Below are 20,692 nucleotides of genomic sequence, written 5' to 3' on the forward strand. Positions count from 1 at the left end.
CAACTGAGTATAATAAACGCCACCTTCTACTACTACTAACTCAACTTACTTCATTTTTATACAAAACTTATTTTGAATTTTGGCAGCACTTACAGATCCCTATTTGAGTCTTTATTGAACCGAAAATAAACTAGTGTTCATATTTTTCCATATGAGTACAAAGGGGATTGGTCCTATCGATCCCTTTCGGGTATAAATGGGTACAATAAGTCTCTTCATAGGATATGCTCAAACAAAGATCAAAACTCGCGTACTTCTGTGCGACGCATCTCGGATTCAGCCTAGACTAATCGCATTTTTTGCAGGGCTATAGGTGTATGTGTGTGTGTGTGTGCGTGTGTGTGTGAGTGTTCTCACATTTGTACACGCATAAGTGCTTAAGCCTTTCTTTCTATGGGATCTTTTTGTACAAATTTGTTTTTGTTTTTCGCTTTATTTATTTCGCTCATTTTTCATTTTGGCCCATATATGGTGTGGATGCGTAACGTAAGCGTTTTGTGTATTTCAACCGCTTTTGGTATAAGTACTCGTACTCGTATTGTATAAATTTGTAAAAGTAATTGTATTTGCCCAATATGCTCAAAGAAATAAGTAAACAAACATGCCAACAATTTTATGTAATGCCTACAGAGTTTGTGACATTTTAGTTGTAGAAATCTATTGTAGAGGAGGATGTGAAAAAGAAATGAAAATACTCGTACATCATGAGTAAGTTAGAAAAATTGAAATCCCTAGCTTCTAGGCATTGCAATTGACTTTGAGACCAATGTCTATGTATGTGTGTGTGTGCGCGATTGCTAGTTAGTCGAAATCGCTTGCATTGCAGGTGCTGTCTATTTTATTTAAATTATTTCTTTTGCAATTTATGTATGGAAATTAAATTTAATCTGCTCCCTCATTTTTTATTTATGACAACCATTTTTTTATGCTGATTTGTAATAATTTTTAATATTATTTATTTTGTTTCTTTGTAGGCCTGCGCTCCACGTTATGTCTTCCATACGATGACACCAAATTCAACATTGCGTTATGATCCAGTCGGTACGTGCTTTACATCCCGAAATTTCACACACTTCAATGAAGTATCCCCATGTCGCACAAGTGAGTATATACAAATTGATTTATTTATATAAATGATATATATATTGCATATCGTCAGCTGAATGGACGTCAATTTCAATCTTTGCTGCTGATTTGAAAACGTCCCATTTCATTTTTTCTCTAGCTATGTTGGGGTGTTTTTGAAAACCAAACTAGAGATAGGGGAACGCCTACATCAAATACGGATAGAGTTTTCTTCGCTCTCCCTCTCCTATTCCCTCTCCTTTTCCTCCTAATATACCCCTCCATCTCCCTATCCCTCTCCCTTCCCCCCACCACCCCCTTTTCGTTTTCATTTCACTTTCCTTCTCCCTCTCACTATTTTCCTACTCTTACTCTTACTATATTTCTCCACTCTATCTCTCATACCGAAGGTTTGTATACCAATTGGATTGCCGCTTTAAAAAGTTGCAAATATTGGGTTTTAGCTTAGTAAGAGCAGTCCTTGTTTGTGAAAGATTCATTGGGACAACATAAAGGTCCATTATTATGCCACATAATAGTAATGAAAACGACACCTTCATTTAATTAAACAACCGACCCAGTTCCGGATAAGGTGAGTCACTACTTCTACTTTGCTACTGAAAGGACCTTATGGCCTCTTTCCCCTTTATGCAGCCAAATAGGATACAGAAGAGTATCTGCCATTCACCCAATCTGAAAGATTCGTGGCTCGCTCTTCACAGCAACCGTTTTTTCAGCTGAATTGAAGCCCATCAAAAGCAAGCATAAGTAGGTGACGAGCCAAGGTACAAGTTATCTACATCCCGCTACGCCAAGTTCACAATTAACCATACGCGTCAACAGATCTGCGTGAAAGTTGCTTGGAAAAATGCTTTGTTCCAGGATCTAAGGTCCTGTTACAGTTGGTGTCAAGGTAGGTGTTCAGGGTTCAACGCAGACTTTTCCTACAGTAGTTGTCCCCTGCACAGATACCAACCTTTGAGCAGTGGTAGCCGTGCCTAGCGCCTTTCGCCAGATATTGCTTTGAAGCGTACCGAAATCATAAAAAAAGGTGCGTGTGCCAAATTCGTCTAGAAAACTAATGTTTTTTCTACCAAATCGTTAACTATGAAAAATCGATAACTTTTAAATAACAAATCGATAACGTTATAATAAAATGTAGATATCTTATCGATACATAATCGATAATTTTTATAAATTGATAAATGTTCTGTATTTGTGTTTAAGCCACCTATTGATTCTTCTAGAAGATTTTTCTTTTAGCTGGCTGCCGGTCAGGTGTATTAAAATTCAATAAGCATTTTTATTTTTCCGATAAGAGATCGAAATATATCGCGAGAAGTAAGAAATGTTTAATGTGTTTTAATACAACTGAATTCGAGCCATCTAGAACAAAAATCTTATCGATAACTTTTCGGTAACGATCCGATAACTTTTCTATAAAATATCGCTCAATTTTCGATATCAAATCGATAAATTTTGATAAAATATCCATAACTTTTCGAACACAAACGATAACTTGAATACAATAAGTCGATAAATTTTCGACTATAAGTCGATAACGTTTCGATAATTCGTTAATAAATATCGATAACTCATAACTCACCTTTGTTTTCGACAGAAAATTTCTAACAAATCGGTGAATCGTTTGTAAAAAACTGATAACTAATCTATAACAAACCGTAAGCACCTCGATAGCAAATTGATAACATGAAGTCCGATGTCGATTCGCTTTCCTTGCGCTGCTTTTCTGTCTGATTTCATTCATAGTAAATTTACCGCAAACATTGTTCGAGCATTACGCTACAATGTAGTGACTAGACTTACGCTTAATTTGTATTCCCGTATATAGCATACCAATCTCGCATATTTTTGTTTTTTTTTGTATTTCGTGGAAGGAGGAAATCCTTTATGCACATACGTCTACACTTAAGCCTGCGAGACTCTCCGAGGACTCCCTTCTTCCATGAAGGCTTACCCACTAAAACTTAACCTCTCACGGCCCGCGCAAATACTCGTGCCTGGGACCGCGTTTAGCATTACTTCGAGTACGGGTGCGCGCTACGTGAGCTCTATGGCTACTCTCACGCTAATGGGCTGGGCAATCGCCTTCTCGTTTACTGATAAGTATATGCCTCACATATGTGTTGATCGTATCCCATCTGTCTCTTCTACAGGTCATGTTATTGAAAACTGGTAAACATATCTACATATCAATTAAACGCATCACTATTGATTGCCTTTGTTAAGAATCCTCAGCTCTTGCCTTTCGTCCCTCAGCAACAATGGAAGCCTTGATTTACGATCCTTCATATTGAGTTTCAGGACAGCTTCATCTTCTGTAATGTTTCTGAGACATGTTTATCCTTTTCCGAAAATATCAGTAGTGCGTACGCAGTCAAGGAGAATTATTTTTTAGCTTGTTGTAGGAAGAGCGAGCTCTATTTTACTTGGTGTACATCTCGTCCTCGCGATTCTGCCCAACTAGTTGCCATTTGCAGACATTATGCTGGGTATGCAAAAATTCTTCACTACGCTACGACAGTTGCATATAAAAAAATAAATAAATACAAGACGCTATATACCTCCAAAGAGAATTTAGGCCGATATTGTCTTCCAATTTTTTGTTGTTTTTTTTTGCTTTTTGTAGGTCCCACATGTTTTACGCCGACTGCGAACGGCACCTGCAAGGCAGACGAGATTTCATTGAGCAGCTTTTCATGCCAGAAATACACTCGGAGTGTTTGCCAAATAACTGCCGAGTGGTGACTCCGCTTAAAAAAACTGTTTTCTAATTGAAAAAACTTGTATAAAAATTTTTGATGTAGCTTTGCCCGCGACTTAAACCCAGGACCTTCGATGTGGTTAGTGGAGCACGATTCTACCACACCATAGCGCCCACGTATCTATTTTTTAATAGAGGTCATGACACCTAACTAATTGTATATGTATTAGTATAATATAATAATATATAAGATCCAGTTATCATAAATCCGAAACCAATGAAATTGGATTTATGACTAAATGAATCGCTATATACACTCGGGGCTTGGTATCGCCAGTTTTCGAAAATTTTGCTTAGCCAATGTGTTATCATACTTAATTTTCAGTTGAATTATTTGTTTTGATTTTTAAAACAATAATTTAAAGTATCTGACATCCACAACATTTGACAGCTGTCAAATATGCTATCAGCGTCAAAAATTACAGCAAACGACGGATTTGTCGTGATTTCCGTTTAACTTAAAAACTATATTCGTCAACAATTTTTCAACCGAATCGTGCTCATATCTTTCTTGTATCTACCGCATGTGTGCACATTAATATTCAATTGACTTCACAATTTCCGTTGGCACTTGTAGGGTTAAGTACTCAAACTAAAAAAACATACTACATACGTATACCAACGAGTATATTCCTCTGATTTGGATATTTAGGTAGCTACATTTCAGAGTTTAATTTTAACACATCGATTTAAAATTTTATTTCTAGAACATTGACATTTGACACTTGCCAAGTATTTGATTACATGTATATGAATACGTGTGTAGCTTATTTTTGTTTCGCTTGCTGTCAGTATTCTCCCTAAATGAAATTTGAAGTGATTCCCAAACAGTTTTTTATAAGTGCGTGTTAGTTCACATTGTGGTGAATTCGAGGGTTTGAGCGGGAGAGATCTTACAAGTGTGTTAAATTTAATTTCATTGGTATCAATATACGAAGGTGCTTATGAGAATTTCCGTTTTCCACTGTCACTTTTTGATTGGTTAAGTATGCGGCTTTCGTTGGTTAAACACAGATTAAATTGTCTTTTTATTTCGTGATTGCTGAAGTCGATTACACTGAAATATGATCTGATTGTTTAATAAAGTTTTACAGTCAGACTCAAGATATGAAGATATGCATAAGTCCTTCAGTTTCTCAAAAAATGTACGCACATGTTTTTAGCGCTTCTTTTATTGCGGCGGACAACGGGATGATATTGATGTTCGTCGCTATTAGGCGTTATATAATGACACTCTAAGGAACAGCTTTGTTACAATATGTCACAGGCGGATTATTGTTGTCCTCCTACGGGAAGAGGTCTAGAATATATCCGCGGCAGGCATGATGAGGACATGAGGCGACTCTGCATGCATGGATACCTAAACTGTTGTAAGGAGTCTTAACTAAGAGATAGCAAGCCGTGATTTGTATATATTTTATCATGGTATACTTGTATACCGGCCTCATCTCCCGTTTGTGGGAACGGTCTTGTATGAGTTTCGCAATGGCTGTGGTTACTTCATATGCGGGAAGAAGTCACTCATATATCTGCTCTGAGTAGAGCATAAAGTTGTCCCTGGAAAAGTGGGCTGTATGTCTTAATTATGGTTTGAAGATTGATGATTAAACGACGTGTAATGAAGATGTTTTTTGTACCTGATCGCTAAGAATAAGATGCATAGAGGAATTGACATGGGAGGGTATGCATAGAATTGACTAAAGTCATTTAATGTAAACAATGTTGCAGCAAGAAATATGTTCTTGTCAGCAAAGTACCATATATTGCACCGGCTTTACAGGAAAGGTTGGTCCCATTACATAATTGTAATAGATACACACATATCTCATACTGATTCCTAATTTAATCAGATAATGAGACAACAATAAACAATGTGAGAGAGAGATACTAAAACTAGCCCCAAACTCGCGGTAGAGTGTATTATCCCTCAATAAACCCCAAATATAGTCTCCCATAATGTTTTCATTATATTGCCTTGATAGCGTTGTTCGAAGAAGAGCCTAAAAGCTCTGCTTTACTTTTTGGTAAATTTAAATCTCTAATCAAATCATTAAAATCTTCAGTAGTGATGAAATGATGTTTCGATTGTTCTGGTGTCGGTAAAAACTCCTTATCGGCATTGCTTTTATAAGAACTCAGAGATGATCCACTTCTCTGCGATAATTTTTTCAGTGGCTATGGTACTGGTCGTGTCAGATCGTGTGCGACTGGAGCAGAAGAAGATTCAAGATCAGGATAGTAGGTTTTGCATTTTTGCCTCTACGTCTTTTACTCCGATTCACAATGCAAAAGTAGCAGTCTTTAACGTGGTCTTTTGGTTCTCGCCAGATTCTTGGTATTGCAAATTTCATAGTTCTTTTTTCACCTCGATACCAACCTAAAATATAGAAAGAGAAATAAATATGTCTACTTTATTTAATTTAATATTTAAATAAATTAAATTTGCTTACCTTCCAAACATCTTTTACAATATCTACGAGCAACATGTGGAGCCAAGCCCAATTCTTGTCTTGATTCCAAACATGACAGCCAAAATATGCTTCGTAGGCTTCACAGAGGTTGAGAGATGTATGTAATTCATATTTTATTTCTCGAAGAATTATTTTTGTTTTTATCGGCCTATTGATAAATGATTCAAGGTTCGATTCGAGCTCAAGGCCAGAACAATATTTTTTTTTCTTTTTAATTATCATTAGAAAAAAATTATTGTTCTGGCCTTGAGCTCGAATCGAACCTTGAATTATTTCTCGAACTTTATATTTAAACTTTCCCGAAGACATTTTAGGTTATTCTATATTTGCACAAAACACCTGATCGTTGTTTAGTTATCACTCTAGCGCCATGAGTATTGTTGCTATAACTATTACGAAAGCAAACTTTATACCGACAAAAGGTATTTTCTTTTCGTTTTTATTTATAATAAAACAGAAAATCATGAAATAATCTTTAGTACAAAGAACAAACTTTTTTTGTAGAGTCGTGTTTTTGTAACCTCACTATCTGATTAAATTAGGGTGTCATTTACCTAGAAATGAAAGAGGTGTAGACAGGCATCCTACCTCACCAAAGCTGGTTGACTTGAACACCCAACCTCAATCCATTGGTACCAACTTTGTTCGGCCGGTGATCAACGGATATTGCTCTGTGTGTTTTAGAATTCCTTGGGGTTAGGCCAAACTTGGCAGGCACCCACGTAAACTGTAATACTTTTTCTGTTGTAAACGTGGGTAATACTAACATTTTTTTTGTTTTATTGATCTTGGTCGATCAGATTTCACTAACAATAAGAATTTCATAAGCGCTAGGTGCTTATCCAAACTTAATAACATTAGGCACAATTAGTATTCTTGTTTGTTCTCAAAGTTTACTTTTATTGCTCATTTTATTCTCAGTCCCAAACCTGCTATTTATGATTACATTTTATATGCTGAATTCTATTAAAGCGTGTTACTTGAAAGCTCTTAAAAATTCCATTCGTAATTCGAGAACTCTATAAGAAAACAAGTAAGGAAGGCTAAGTTCGGGTGTAACCGAACATTACATACTCAGTTGAGAGCTGTGGAGACAAAGTAAGGGAAAATCACCATGTTGTAAAAAGAACCTAGGGTAACCCTGGCATGTGTTTGTATGACATGTGTATCAAATGGAAGGTATTAAAGAGTATTTTAAAGGAAGTGGGCCATAGTTCTATAGATGGACGCCATTTAGGGATATCGCCATAAAGGTGGACCAGGCCTGACTCTGGAATTTGTTTGTACAATATGAGTATCAAATGAAAGGTGTTAATGAGTATTTTAAAAGGGAGTGGGCCTTAGTTCTATAGGTGGACGCCTTTTCGGAATATCGTTATAAAAGTGAGCCAGGGTTGACTCTAGTATGCGTTTGTACAATATGGGTATCAAACGAAAGGTGTTAATAAGTGTTTTAAAAGGGAGTGGACCTTAGTTGTATGGGTGGACGCCTTTTCGGGATATCGCCATAAACGTGGACCAGGGATGACTATAGAATGCGTTTGTACGATATGGGTATCAAATTAAAGGTATTAATGAGGGTTTTAAAGGGAGTGGCCCTTAGTTGTATATGTGAAGGCGTTTTCGAGATATCGACCAAACTGTGGACCAGGGTGATCCAGAACATCATCTGTCGGGTACCGCTAGTTTATTTATATATGTAATACTACGAACAGTATTCCTTCCAAGATTCCAAGATCTTTTGATTTCGCCCTGCAAAACTCTTTCATTTTCTTCTACTTAATATGGTAGGTGTCACACCCATTTTACCAAGTTTTTTTCTAAAGTTATATTTTGCGTCAATAGACCAATACAATTACCATGTTTCATGCCTTTTTTCGATTTTGGTATATAATTATGGCATTTTTTTCATTTTTCGTAATTTTCGATATCGAAAAAGTGGACGTGTTCATAGTCGGATTTCGGCCATTTTCTACACCAAAGTGAGTTCAGATAAGTACGTGAACTGAGTTTAGTAAAGATATATCGATTTTTGCTCAAGTTATCGTGTTAACGGCCGAGCGGAAGGACAGGCGGTCGACTGTGTATAAAAACTGAGCGTGGCTTCAACCGATTTCGCTCTTTTTCACAGAAAACAGTTATCGTCCAAATTTCACAAGGATTGGTAAATTTTTGTTCGATTTATGACATTAAAATTATCCTAGACAAATTAAATGAAAAAGGGCGGAGCCACGCCCATTTTGAAATTTTCTTTTATTTTTGTATTTTGTTGAGACATATCATTGCTGGAGTTGAATGTTGACATAATTTACTTATATACTGTAAAGATATTAACTTTTCTTTTAAAATTTGAATTAAAAAAATTTTTTTTTTTAAAAAGTGGGCGTGGTCGTTCTCCGATTTTGCTAATTTTTACTAAGCAGACATATAGTAATAAGAGTAACGTTCCTGCCAAATTTCATCATGATATCTTCAACGACTGCCAAATTACAGCTTGCAAAACTTCTAAATTACCTTCTTTTAAAAGTGGGCGTGTCACGCCCGTTGTCCAAAATTTTACTAGTTTTCTGTTTTGCATCATAAGCTAAACCCACCTACCAAGTTTCATCCCTTTATCCGTATTTGGTAATGAATTATCGTACTTTTTCGATTTTTCGAAATTTTCGATATCGAAAAAGTGGGCGTGGTTATTGTCCTATATCGTTCGTTTTAAATAGCGATCTGAGATGAGTGCCCGGGAACCTACATACCAAATTTCACCAAGATACCTCGAAATTTACTCAAGTTATCGTGTTAACGGGCAGATGGACGGACGGACGGACGGACGGACATGGCTCAATCGATTTTTTTTCGATACTGATGATTTTGATATATGGAAGTCTATATATTTCTCTATTCCTTTATACCTGTACAACCAACCGTTATCCAATCAAAGTTAATATACTCTGTGAGCTCTGCTCAACTGAGTATAAAAATGCCTAGAATTCAATGATAACTGTAGAATACATATTAAAAGCAATCACTGCATTCTAAAATTTCAAGAGTACACTGGGAGAATAAATATGTATACTTTAATTATAACTCTGTAAAAAAATTGCAAAACTTTATATCGCGAGGGTTGGTAAAATATAGTTCCGAGTCAAAAGCGCTGCATGATGGCCCTTACGTTCGTTTGTCGAGGCTTTGATCACATTCTAACCTACGGTTACAGCTATTGTCACGGCTACGGTCACTAACATGGTTTTGGTCGCGGTAAAGATCACTGTAATAGTATGTAGCTTGGTAAACCCAGGTTCTTCTTACTTAACGAAATCTTTCTATAACTAAAATTTTCTGTCGGTTCGAAAACGATCGATCCTAAAAGGTAATATCTCAGGATATGGCTAAAGAAAGCCATATTTCAGCTTTCCCATAAAAATGCCCCTCTATGGGGCAAGAAGGGCAGAAATGTTCCGCTGTCTTATTTCCTAAAGTCGAAAGAGTAGTAAAACCAAAGATAACATTGATGACGCAAAGCCTCATATTTACTACTTGCGAAAGCAGAGCAGATGCACGGAAAATGCTTTGCAAACTTTTCCTCCTCTAGGCAAGACGAGTAGTGAGGCTAGATATTACATTGCTTACCCTAAGCCTCATATCAGTGCTTAGCGATGGAGTAGAGAGTCATTTTAAATGCTCAAATACCACTTCTGACCCGAAGCTTGTACCGAATCCTAGCGAAATTGGGGACGAAGCGTGCCGAGTTGTGGTATCCTCTTCAAGTCTGGGAGGGCAGTAAGGAGATAGAGACTTTCAGTTGTCACGGGTAACTAGGACTTTGGTCGCCTTTTACTTAGAATGTATTTTTAGCCCTCAGTTGATGAGATGTATTTGTCTGTTGATCATAACTCTGTGTGGACGACGTTCGGCTTCCTGTGCTGATCCAATAACGCCTATCTAAGATTTCATGATTTGGATTACGAATAGTTTTTTTAATTTTTTAATTTTTTATTTTAGTGAGCTGTATGTCATTTCATGGTAGTGGTAGCTTTCGCCTACCACACGGAAGATCAAGCCACGGGCAAAGCCAAATCAAAAATTTAGAAAAAAGTTTGTTCGATTAGAAACAAGTTTTTCTAAGCAGTGATTTGGCAAACACTACGAGTGCATTTCTGCCATCAAAAGCTTCTCAGTGAATCGGCATAAAACGTGTGCATAGGTTCCGTCCCACCAATTCGTAAGAAAAATTAAAAAAGGAGCACGACACAAATTGGAAAAGAATTTCGGCCTAAAATGTCCTCGGAGGATATCGCGCCTTGCACATATTTATTTTTTTTTTTTTTTATCTGAGCACTTGGGCTCTGAGATATTGGCTGCCTTTTCAGCCACTTTCCTCTGCTATGAAAAACCTCTATTTGGGATACAAATTTTAAGCTATATCTTTAGGCTATTTCACTAACTAATTGAGAATTGCAAGCACAATCAATGGTTATTGAAACAAATGGAAACATTTTTATAGTTTAGATCACTTAAACATACACGCTTCGTTGTATTCCTCTAGATCACTTGCGGACTAAACTCTGCTATGAGAGTCCCTTTAAAACTTGTTAAACAGAAACATGCATTAAAAATTGCTTCAAATAAAATGTTTTCATACATTTAAAGCAATAAGGGTAATCCCCGCTTAAAAACTCATACAAATAGATAACATTGGTGTTAATTCGTTGCAGTTCTATAAATAGAACAAAGCAACAACACCAAGTTTCTGTGAAACCGCCTTACCAACGCATAACTTTACCATATGATTCCATACGAAGTATGGACTATGAATAAAGAAAATATGCAAAGAAGGCAATTGGGATAAGGTTTACAACAACTAATGCATGATGCGGCAGAATGCGTTTATTATAACACTTCAACCATCGTAGGAGGGCAGGGCTCGAATCCCACTCCCGGGAGAAAAGGCTTTGAAGAGATTTAAAAAAGGTATAATCGAAACGGCTGTCGCCTTGTCCGTCCTGATGTCACGTTGTTTAAATTTTTCCCAAATTATTAAAGAAACATGCACCTTTTGGTACCAGGCCGACTACCACAGTTTAAGCCAACTAGGGCGGGAACCTGAGATGACGCGTTCTTTCACCGAATACCGAGGTAGGTCGATTTTGAAACAAATTCTGAAATATAATGTTTTTGAAAAATATTCTCAAGTGAGCCGTTTTCGAGCTGACAACTATGATAGGGTGATTTTTCATTCCGTTGTCGCTATATATGGTTCCTCTGGGGGCTGTGCCAAAAGATAATTGGCCTCAACCTACAACTCTCCTAGCCTGATGTAGTTTTTATCGAATTTTTCGCTCTTTTTTGCCTCTTTCAATGCCATGATCTCGTTAACAAGATAAGCAAGGTGTTATCTGTTTTACAGAACGATTTGGGAGTTCAAAATTTCTCTAACGTAAAAAAAAAAACAGGAGGCTTGTAGTGAGAGGTGGGGTGTTTCATATCCGCAGATCGGTCAAGATATGGAACTTCATTACCTCTCGGCCAGCCTTTACACGGTGCGTTGGCCGAAGATAGCGCTCACATCAGAGCTTCACTATAAATAAGAAGCTATTAACACAAACTGGTGTAACCGACAACTTTTTTCGTTACTGCTGTGGTCTAAAATATTTCCTTACACTATGTACTTTGAATACAATATTGAAGTAAGCCACCTGGTATCCATAACATGATGACGCTAGGAATGTAATTTTATCTTGAGGAAAAAATTGTTCAGTAGAGGAGCAAGACGGAATACAGTGCTTCTGCGCCGATAGCTTCATATGTGTGTTATATGATTACTGCTCCTCTTCATCCTAAGTCTGTTAACCGACTGACAAATTAAGTTGAAGTTATGTTTTCCATTCTTCATACTTTTTAACAACTTTTACACCGTATTAAGTATTAAACTCTCGACTTCTCTATCTGTAAAAGTTCATAGACGTCACCAGTCATTGAAGTTTACACTGCCTTCCTCTTATCTCTTTTATATAGTAAATATCAGATTTTCTCCGAATAGAGCGTCTCAATATCCTTTGATTTTTTACTGTGTAATGTATCCTTCAGCAGAAAAGAAGTATTTGAACACGTATGAATTAAATGGCTTTAAATTGCCCATCACATCAATTACACGCACCAAAAGCACTGCACCTCCAACAGCAGCTAAGTACATCGAAACGTCCATCTATCAGGCAGCATCTTCAGACAAACATTGGACTTGGTGTATACTCGCATACATTCCGATGTTACTCAGAGCAATAAATACCAACTTAACGCACCAAATGCCATACTAATAGTTCTAAAGAATGGTTAGACTTTTTTTAACCTGACGAAAAAAAATGTGTACACAAAAAATGACAAATAGCAATAACAATACAAGAACACAACAATATAAGAAACAAATAACAGAATAGTGCCAACAACTAAACAACAGTAGAATGGCAAGAACTTTGAAGCTTGAAATGTTGAAGCTAAAGGCAAAAAGTACAAAAAAGTAAAAGAAATGAAATGAAATGCTCGACAAAGCTAATTGAAATTCTACACGGGGGCGATTTTATTATGAGAATTACTTGAATTACCTGCGAGTACTTGAATGGTACAAAGTTACATATGCAATGTAACAAAAGGCATAAAAAAGTTGATAATAACATTCGAATGGAAGAAAACCCCCATTATACCCAGTTGATTACTAAAGCGATTGATTCACTTCATTCTTTTGTTTGGCAACAAAGACCACAAGGCCTTATTGCTTCCACATTATCCATCTAAAAATTATGCCCCAAAGTCATAGATTTGATGGACTGGGAGCTACGTTATCATCAACACTTATGACTCTAAATGAAGTGGTCCGCAAGGTAAGAGCAAAGAGTTTAATCTGATTGCATTCTTGGACATACGAGCAGCTTTCGATAATCTTCGCGTGGAGGCAATAGAAAATGTCCTCTAAACCCTACAAATTAAGGATTCTATTTTTGTCGGGATAGGGTGAACTCTAAGGTCTATAATAATAAGCGCTATGTCGAGAGCTGTCATCACTGCTCCGCCAATTCAACAGGAATGAAGTCAAAATTACGGCCTACGCGGATGACATAGTAAAAGTAGATCTGTGCTCCAAATTGGTAAGCGGGATCATGCCGGATTCACTAAGGAAATTGCGAAATTGGGCATTGACCGAAGGATTTAACCAATTTAACCCCTCGTATACCGAAAAGCGCTTTTCATCGCGAGGATAGAAATTCACAATTTATGTTATCTTCTCTAAATGGTTAACAGTCTTATAGTGTTTCTAACGGTAAACATCTAGAAACACTTGTATAACATAAGAAGAACTAAAGTTTTAAACGCAGAGCCCAGAGCCAGACAGACTTACGGGGCTATGTATGCCAGCAAAAGAAAGCTTAGCGTTAAGTGGGGTCGGAGACTAGAACTTTCGGAATGGACACCAAGCAGTTAACCGACTGATCCTTACATATGGAGCACTGATGTGGTAGTGTAATGGAGCCGAGGTGTGTTACATAAATCATATACTATGAATATGTCTTTAAACGTTATGCACAAGGAAATGCCAATTCAAAGTGCCCTCTGGAGCGAGTCACTCTCACTAGAATCCGCTAACTTCCAAGGAAGGATAAGAGCAATGTGGAGCCCACTTACATATTCGACATCTGAGTTTCCACAAATGAATTTAGAACAGCTTGTGCAGTATGAACGGAAGTTTTGGGCACTTCATCGGTCACGTTCATATCTGTTCCTCTTCTGAACTGGGAGAGTAGGTTTTAACCCGAGACAACACTAAGGCTCATTACATGGCAGGAGCGAAATAAATCCTTGTACCACTAGGAATCATCAAGGGTGTTAGGGATTAAGATTTAAGCAATTGCAGTCCTGTAGAATTCCTGAAAGCGTATGACCATCATATAAAAAACGAGCTTCGGCCACTTAAAATTAATATAGGAGACAAAAGTATACAGTTTAGTTGCGGTACTTAACGGCCAATAAATAGTTGCGATATTTGTGACCCGAATGGGACTGAAACAAGATTTGACTTCGCAAAATCTATGAACAGAGGAATGGGTGAAATATCTAGGTACGTGCAACTGTCCTGTTCCGCATTGTCCAAGGAGAATAAAGTATCTTAGAAAACCCCTTTTCAGTAGCCTCCAAGAAGTCAAGGGTGTTATACCGGGGGATCTTCTAAAATGGTGTGAATAATCACGTAATTGGACATAGAAAATTGGTCGATGAAGTGGAATCAGCTGCGACCTTTGTGAATCACTACCTCGCAGGACCTCTTCGAGGTATCTGCATGTTTTCTCATCATAATGAAGTTTTAAGATGATGTGTCAATTAAGTTCTGCGTGGGTCCATTTTCTAACCCGTACGAGATCTTCCACACACCCATTGCAAAATTTTCCTTACATCAAATTCCATTGCGTTATCTCAATGTTTACTCGAGTTATACAACGCGCATAGAACAGAGGACCAAAGAAATAGAGGAATCTGACATTAAAAGCGTTTTCGCTGAATGGGTTTTGATTTGCATCCCGAAATCCCTTGCTATAGAGGCATGCTTGGCAATTACAAAATCTCGTTAGCTGAGATGAGGTGTATAGTACTACTTTTGGGTATAACTATCGAACAACAGCAAAACCAGACACATGTACAATTTGAAAGCCATGAATGCATTCACGTATCCAGGTCCAACAGTCCAATCCCATGTACCACGTGCAACATACAAAACGTCCAACTGCGCGAAGCATGTCGCCAATGTCGATGTACAGCAAGCGCGTATTGCACAGCAACAAAAATAAAAGCGGCAACACAAACAAAAGCAAAGCAACATTCAACCAAACCAAAGTCCAAGAACGCAAGAACAGCCAAAGTGGGGGAGAGGTGCTCGCATTCAAGAAGGTTTTGCTCCTTAAATAGGCACTCCTTGAAAATTGAAGCAAAAAAAAAGCTGTGATTTTCTTTTATTTTTTATGTGCCACACGCTACACAAACCAACGCACCATTGATCACCGCGCACAGCAAACAAAGCACCAGAAGCCGCTGCTTACTTAATATGTACCTTTGGCTCGCAACGCTCAAATTGAAACACTTCAGCGACAAATTGTTATCGTTTAATTTGATCTTTTGCGCAGACGCACACGCGGTGTATCGCGAAACAACAAAATTCACAATTGCACAGTACAATGGGTACCCGATTGCAATAAAAGTAAATAATCTGACATGCAAGCAGCGCAGCGAGTACAACCAATAGCAAAACGCCTTCAGCAAAGTTGTGGGACTTTAAAAAGAAAAAAAAAATAATCTGACGCACGATCATTGAGATTGCAAGCCCAATCAGGAGTAGTAACACCAGCGGCACCACCTCTTCACCTTGCAGCTCTAGGTAATTTTGCAATTGTTGTTAACGTCACTGCCTTAAAGTTAAATTTGTTTGCTGTTGTTGTGGTCATTGTCACTGTTTTGTTTCTGTGTAATCGTATTGAGGTGTTGAAAAAACTTTTCACAATCGCAATTGCTGTAGGTATTCACCTTCAGTGTCTCTATCGTAAAAGCTACTCGTACGCAAGCCAATATTCCATCGCGAGTGTTTACAGTGGTGGACATAAAAAATTATCCATATGCGTAACTATTAACTCCAGAAGGACTATCAACAATGTTCTGTTTGTAGAGATCATGTGATCGCTGCCAACACTCGCAGAGGAAGTCGTCTCTGAAAATACCTTATCCTTCCAAGATATTTTGGCTTCAGAAGAGAGCTATGTATCGTTGTATCCTTTAGCCTCTGTAAGTTGTGGGAGTGAAGTTTTTGTTTTTCTTGTTAACAGGGCACATTCTGTTTTTGCTGTATTCACGCCCGGCCCGTTTTGTCCTGCCCATAGCTAAATGCCGCAAAGTGCCGCTTGTATAAGCTCGCTGGCTTGAAGGAAATAACGGTTCCTTATGCCTAGAAGAATTCCAGATTTTCCACGCCTCGCTGAGTAGCGTTTCTGGTAGCCATATGACATACTGAGTCACCTCCAAAAAAATTTATACATGCAACTATAGAGCCTTGAGTTCCATGGCGTTAATATGTCCTGTAGATGGCCCCCAGTTGCACGTTGTTAAAGGCTACAGCCATGTCTGGAAAGCTTTCCCGGGTGCACTTTTTGTATTTGATTTTTTGATAATGCTGACTGACTCTTGAAGTGTACTTTCAAGCGATTTGCTTTTTCGGTATGCTTGTTGAACTGCGACCCTCGTGCATGAGCTAGAAGTTGTCTCTTATGTGCGGGTCAAAAAGTGTCTTCAGGGTTTTTGGATAAAAGAGGAAGGGCTTATTGGCATGTTGTCTTTGGCTTCCGAGTGGTTTAGTTTCTTTGTTTGAGGAATGAACACGACCCGTACATGTCAGGTAAGTGGGGTACCAATTCCACCCCGTTGCGACGATTTAAATTCGAATGATTTGATAGCCTATAGTTTATTATGCTGGTGTACGATTTTTGTGACGGCGGTTTCCAGTAACTAAGCAGGGATTTCTGCCATAGTGATACTCGTCGCATATCTGTATTTCGAAAAGTGTATCTCCGTCAAGAAACTCAAAATTCCATGGCCGGAGACAGGCCATGAGGACATCCTCAGTTACAAAACCTGAGTCAAATATTTTAGAATTGGTGAAGCCTTTTCAGAGATTGGTAGGACTTACAAATTGCACACCATTCTTTCATGATAGAACGTAAGCAAGTTGCTTTTTTTATTGAAAATTGTAGGAAATTGAGGATGTACACAGATTAAACGGTTTTGCACTTTGCTTTAGCCAAACTGCCTTAAAAGCATGGTCATCACTGTAAGTATGCACATAAATTCCCATGTATGTGTGTGTATGTGTCAAATACCTGTAAAGAAGCATTTTATTGGCTCTAGTCTTGTCGTATACCTTCTTGTTGACTGTGTGTCAGTTTATCGGCATTCAATTCCGTCAGGAATAATTATCCTTATTTGGGTATTAGGCATCTTAGCAACTCTTTTACGAATATATTTTTCCCCTTTAGTTCATGACAGATTTTTTCATGATTTATACCATCTACAAATAGTTATCAGTAAATGTTTGCAAGTACCCTGAAGGAAAGTCAGTAACTAGTGATCAAAATTTCTGGTTCCGAACTAGACCCAAGGTACCAAATAAATACTAGTTCGATTGATATTAAATTTTCTCTAGTTCAAAAATAAAAAGCTTGGGTTTTCATATCTTATATTTAATATGTATTTGATCAATAGACTGCGCCTATGAGTATTAACCTGGGTCCATTTGTATGGACGAAAGTTAATCGATATCGCGCCATCGATTTTTCGATAGGATTCGGTCTCAGGAAAAAAAGTTCTTTGTGTTTTGAGGAGTGTTTTGGTCGAAAAATTTACCCTTTCGCCCTTTTTTTCGCAGGCTCGAAAATAATTTTTTTGGGTATGCGGAACTTTTTTTCCTGGGCCCAAATCCTATCGAAAAATCGATGGCGTGATATCGGTTAATAAATCGACCCAGTCTAATGAGTATGCCTGCTTTCCCCACAGCTTAAAACTTTTCCCACTGGTTCGGAACTATCGAAAAGGGGGGTAGAATCCTACTATAATCAACATGTAGAATTTCAGTCTGGTTCGGAAACAACGAAACCAAACCAACAAAATAATGAGATCTTAACTGTAACACCATTTCGGAACTCCCGAATTGGCGCCATCAAACCAACTTGTTCTAAAGTGTTCTATGTATTGTAACAAACTTTAGGAAATTGCTGCACAATTACAATACTCGCGTACTTCACTAAAAGCGCGTTGAAATCAAACTCAGCCTGCGCTGCTTTTATATACCCTGTTGCCTCGTTCGCATATTTCTCCTAAAGTCTAGACTTCTCGCGAACAGCTGTTTATTTATTCCTCCTGTATGTGTCAGATATTGACGTTTTGTCTTCTAGTTATAGGCATGTGTATGTGAATAATACTCTAGCTGTATTTCGTTGCTAACTAGTACAATTAAAACACTAGCTAGCTTACCGAATTGCAGGGAAAGCAACAATAAAAAGTAATCGAGTTGAGTTGGCTAAGCGCTTTAAGTTGAAACCGCTTAGGTAAGGTTCGACCTGATTGATAGTGTTGTATAGTGTTGCATATTCAAAAGTAGGGCACTATTGTGAACGAGCGAATGAAATGAACATACGAAAGTGCAGATAAACAAAATTAACAAAATAACAGCGTGGCGGCAGGGTGACATACATACAAACAAACACACGCATTTCATATATTTTGTTTTTGTAATTCTCTGGTTGAGTGTCAAAAACATACTGCGGTAGAAGTAGAAATGTCATAGCAGCGAAAAAAAGTAACAATTAGCTGATAAACCACCATCTGTACGGTTTTGGCATAATGAAACTGTTTAGCTAGTTGAAGCGTTTTCTTCAAGCTTCGTTTTATTTACTACCAGCAGTGAGTGATGCATAGAACGATAATACCCGCAACACAGCATCTAGTTCGGAACTGTAAAAAAGGTAATGCCACAGCAATAGTTTCCACCGCCTAAGGCATCGACATGTTAAATTCGCCAGGTAAAAGCATGTAAACAAGATAAAGGGTGAATTAGTAGCCATTCTGCATGCACTAGAAGCGCACCAGTTTTGAACTAGCGATTTTCCCTTCAGGGTATATATGTGTGCATGAGGGCAGTTGCAAAGACCTAATACATACTAAGGTTTTTAGACATTATACTTGAAAAAATTATTAAAGGAAAGTAAATCTTACTTTTACTACTTTTTTAAAAAAATATACATTTTTATTTTAAAAAGTTTTTATAATTTATAATTTATACAAAATTACTAATTTCTCTATTACAGACAACTGGGGCTACCATAGGCAAGGATCCTGTCAAGCTGGCTTTAGCGCTGCAGCAAGCTCAGTAAGTATACTTTTCAAAGGGAAATAATCGGGAATGGTCTGTTAATTGTTTTCAAATAATTGTTTTGTTTTTGCCTATTGTAAGATCTTAGTATATACCACATCAGCCACTGCTTTAATGATATTTCGATCCTTCGAAAGATCGTTTCGGACACCCCTGTATAATTTTTTTTAGTTAAAAACTTACTTTCCTCGAGTTTAGATTTGACCTAGAGAAGTCTTATCCTGCAGGCTCAGCACTAAGCTACGACTGTATTTGTTTGATTAGGACTCCTGTTAACAGTCGATTAAGCGAATTATCGACTAGTCGAAAAGCAACTTTTGCAAAATCAACTAGCTGTTATTCGATTTAACCACAGCAATCGACTACTTGTCATTATTCGAATAATGACGATTTTTTGTTAAAAATTTACTTGTTTTATGCCAACTCCGAACGGCATCTGCAAGGCAGATGAGTTTTCACTGAGAAGCTTTTCATGGCAGAAATAAACTTGGAGTAATTTCCAAACACTATGGAGGGGCGACCCCGCTTAGAAAACTTTCTTATAATTGAAAAAACTTGTTTTTAATATTTTGATGTTGCTTTGCCTGGGGCAAGAACCCGGGATCTTCGGTGTGGTAAGCGTAGCACGCTACCATCACACCACGGCGGCCGCTATTTCAAACATAGCTAGTAAAATAAATGTTATGTAAACGCATGGGTACCGGATCTTTTTAAGTTGTGCGGACATTTTTGTGTGTAATTGGTTGATTTTTAATAAAACAGCTTAAAAACTATTTGAAACTGTGGTCTACGATATCACCTAAGTAATTTAAATCTATCCGATAATAAATTTGTCATTTCTTTGAGCTGGAGATTGAAACGCCGGTTCACATACTCGCTCTGGCAAGGCAGATACTCTCCCATCTCGGTGGTGTGCCTCTTAATCCCTATGTGATATGGAGTAAAAAGCAGTGTTGCCAATTTTGGCTCATTTTGAGCCAGATCTAGCCCATTTCTTTTCCGTTTAGCTCCATAAATTCCGGTTTAGCCCTGGTTCTTTTTTTGGGCCTCTTTAAAATATTGCCCCTTTTTGGCTCTAAATATATATATAAATATATATACGTATTGTGAAATTTCTAATGTGTTTTATGTGTGTCGAGGTTTTATTTTATTTGTTTCGTTATGTATGATATGGCAACTCGATACTCAACTGATAAGAAAAACATTAATCGATAAACTGTGTCATAAGGGTGTACATTTGCTTTCCAGCTTGTGCAACAGCATAGTGTTGCCTTCCAAGAGTTTCGACCCTTCAACTTCAGATTATAATAAATTTTTTGTCTCCCGTACCTTATTTTCATTATACGTTTGAAGAATATATTCGAATTAAAAAAGAAGATAAATGTATAGACGAATTCAATGAAAGAAAGATACGCAATATATATC

At 37.5% G+C, this 20,692-nt stretch overlaps 1 protein-coding gene across 4 annotated transcripts in view; it reads left to right on the forward strand.

Annotated features, from left to right (window-relative positions):
* if (inflated) overlaps nt 1-20,692 on the forward strand; it is a 175,750-nt gene that overhangs the window by 129,563 nt on the left and 25,495 nt on the right. For all 4 annotated transcript variants that reach the window (XM_067784916.1, XM_067784919.1, XM_067784917.1 and 1 more), the window contains exons 5-6: nt 975-1,101; nt 19,203-19,264. In XM_067784916.1, the coding sequence (XP_067641017.1) occupies nt 975-1,101; nt 19,203-19,264 (189 nt within the window). The remainder of the gene's footprint in view (nt 1-974; nt 1,102-19,202; nt 19,265-20,692) is intronic.

Source organism: Eurosta solidaginis, chromosome 4 (genome assembly GCF_040869045.1).
Source record: "Eurosta solidaginis isolate ZX-2024a chromosome 4, ASM4086904v1, whole genome shotgun sequence".
NCBI lineage: Eukaryota > Metazoa > Arthropoda > Insecta > Diptera > Tephritidae > Eurosta > Eurosta solidaginis.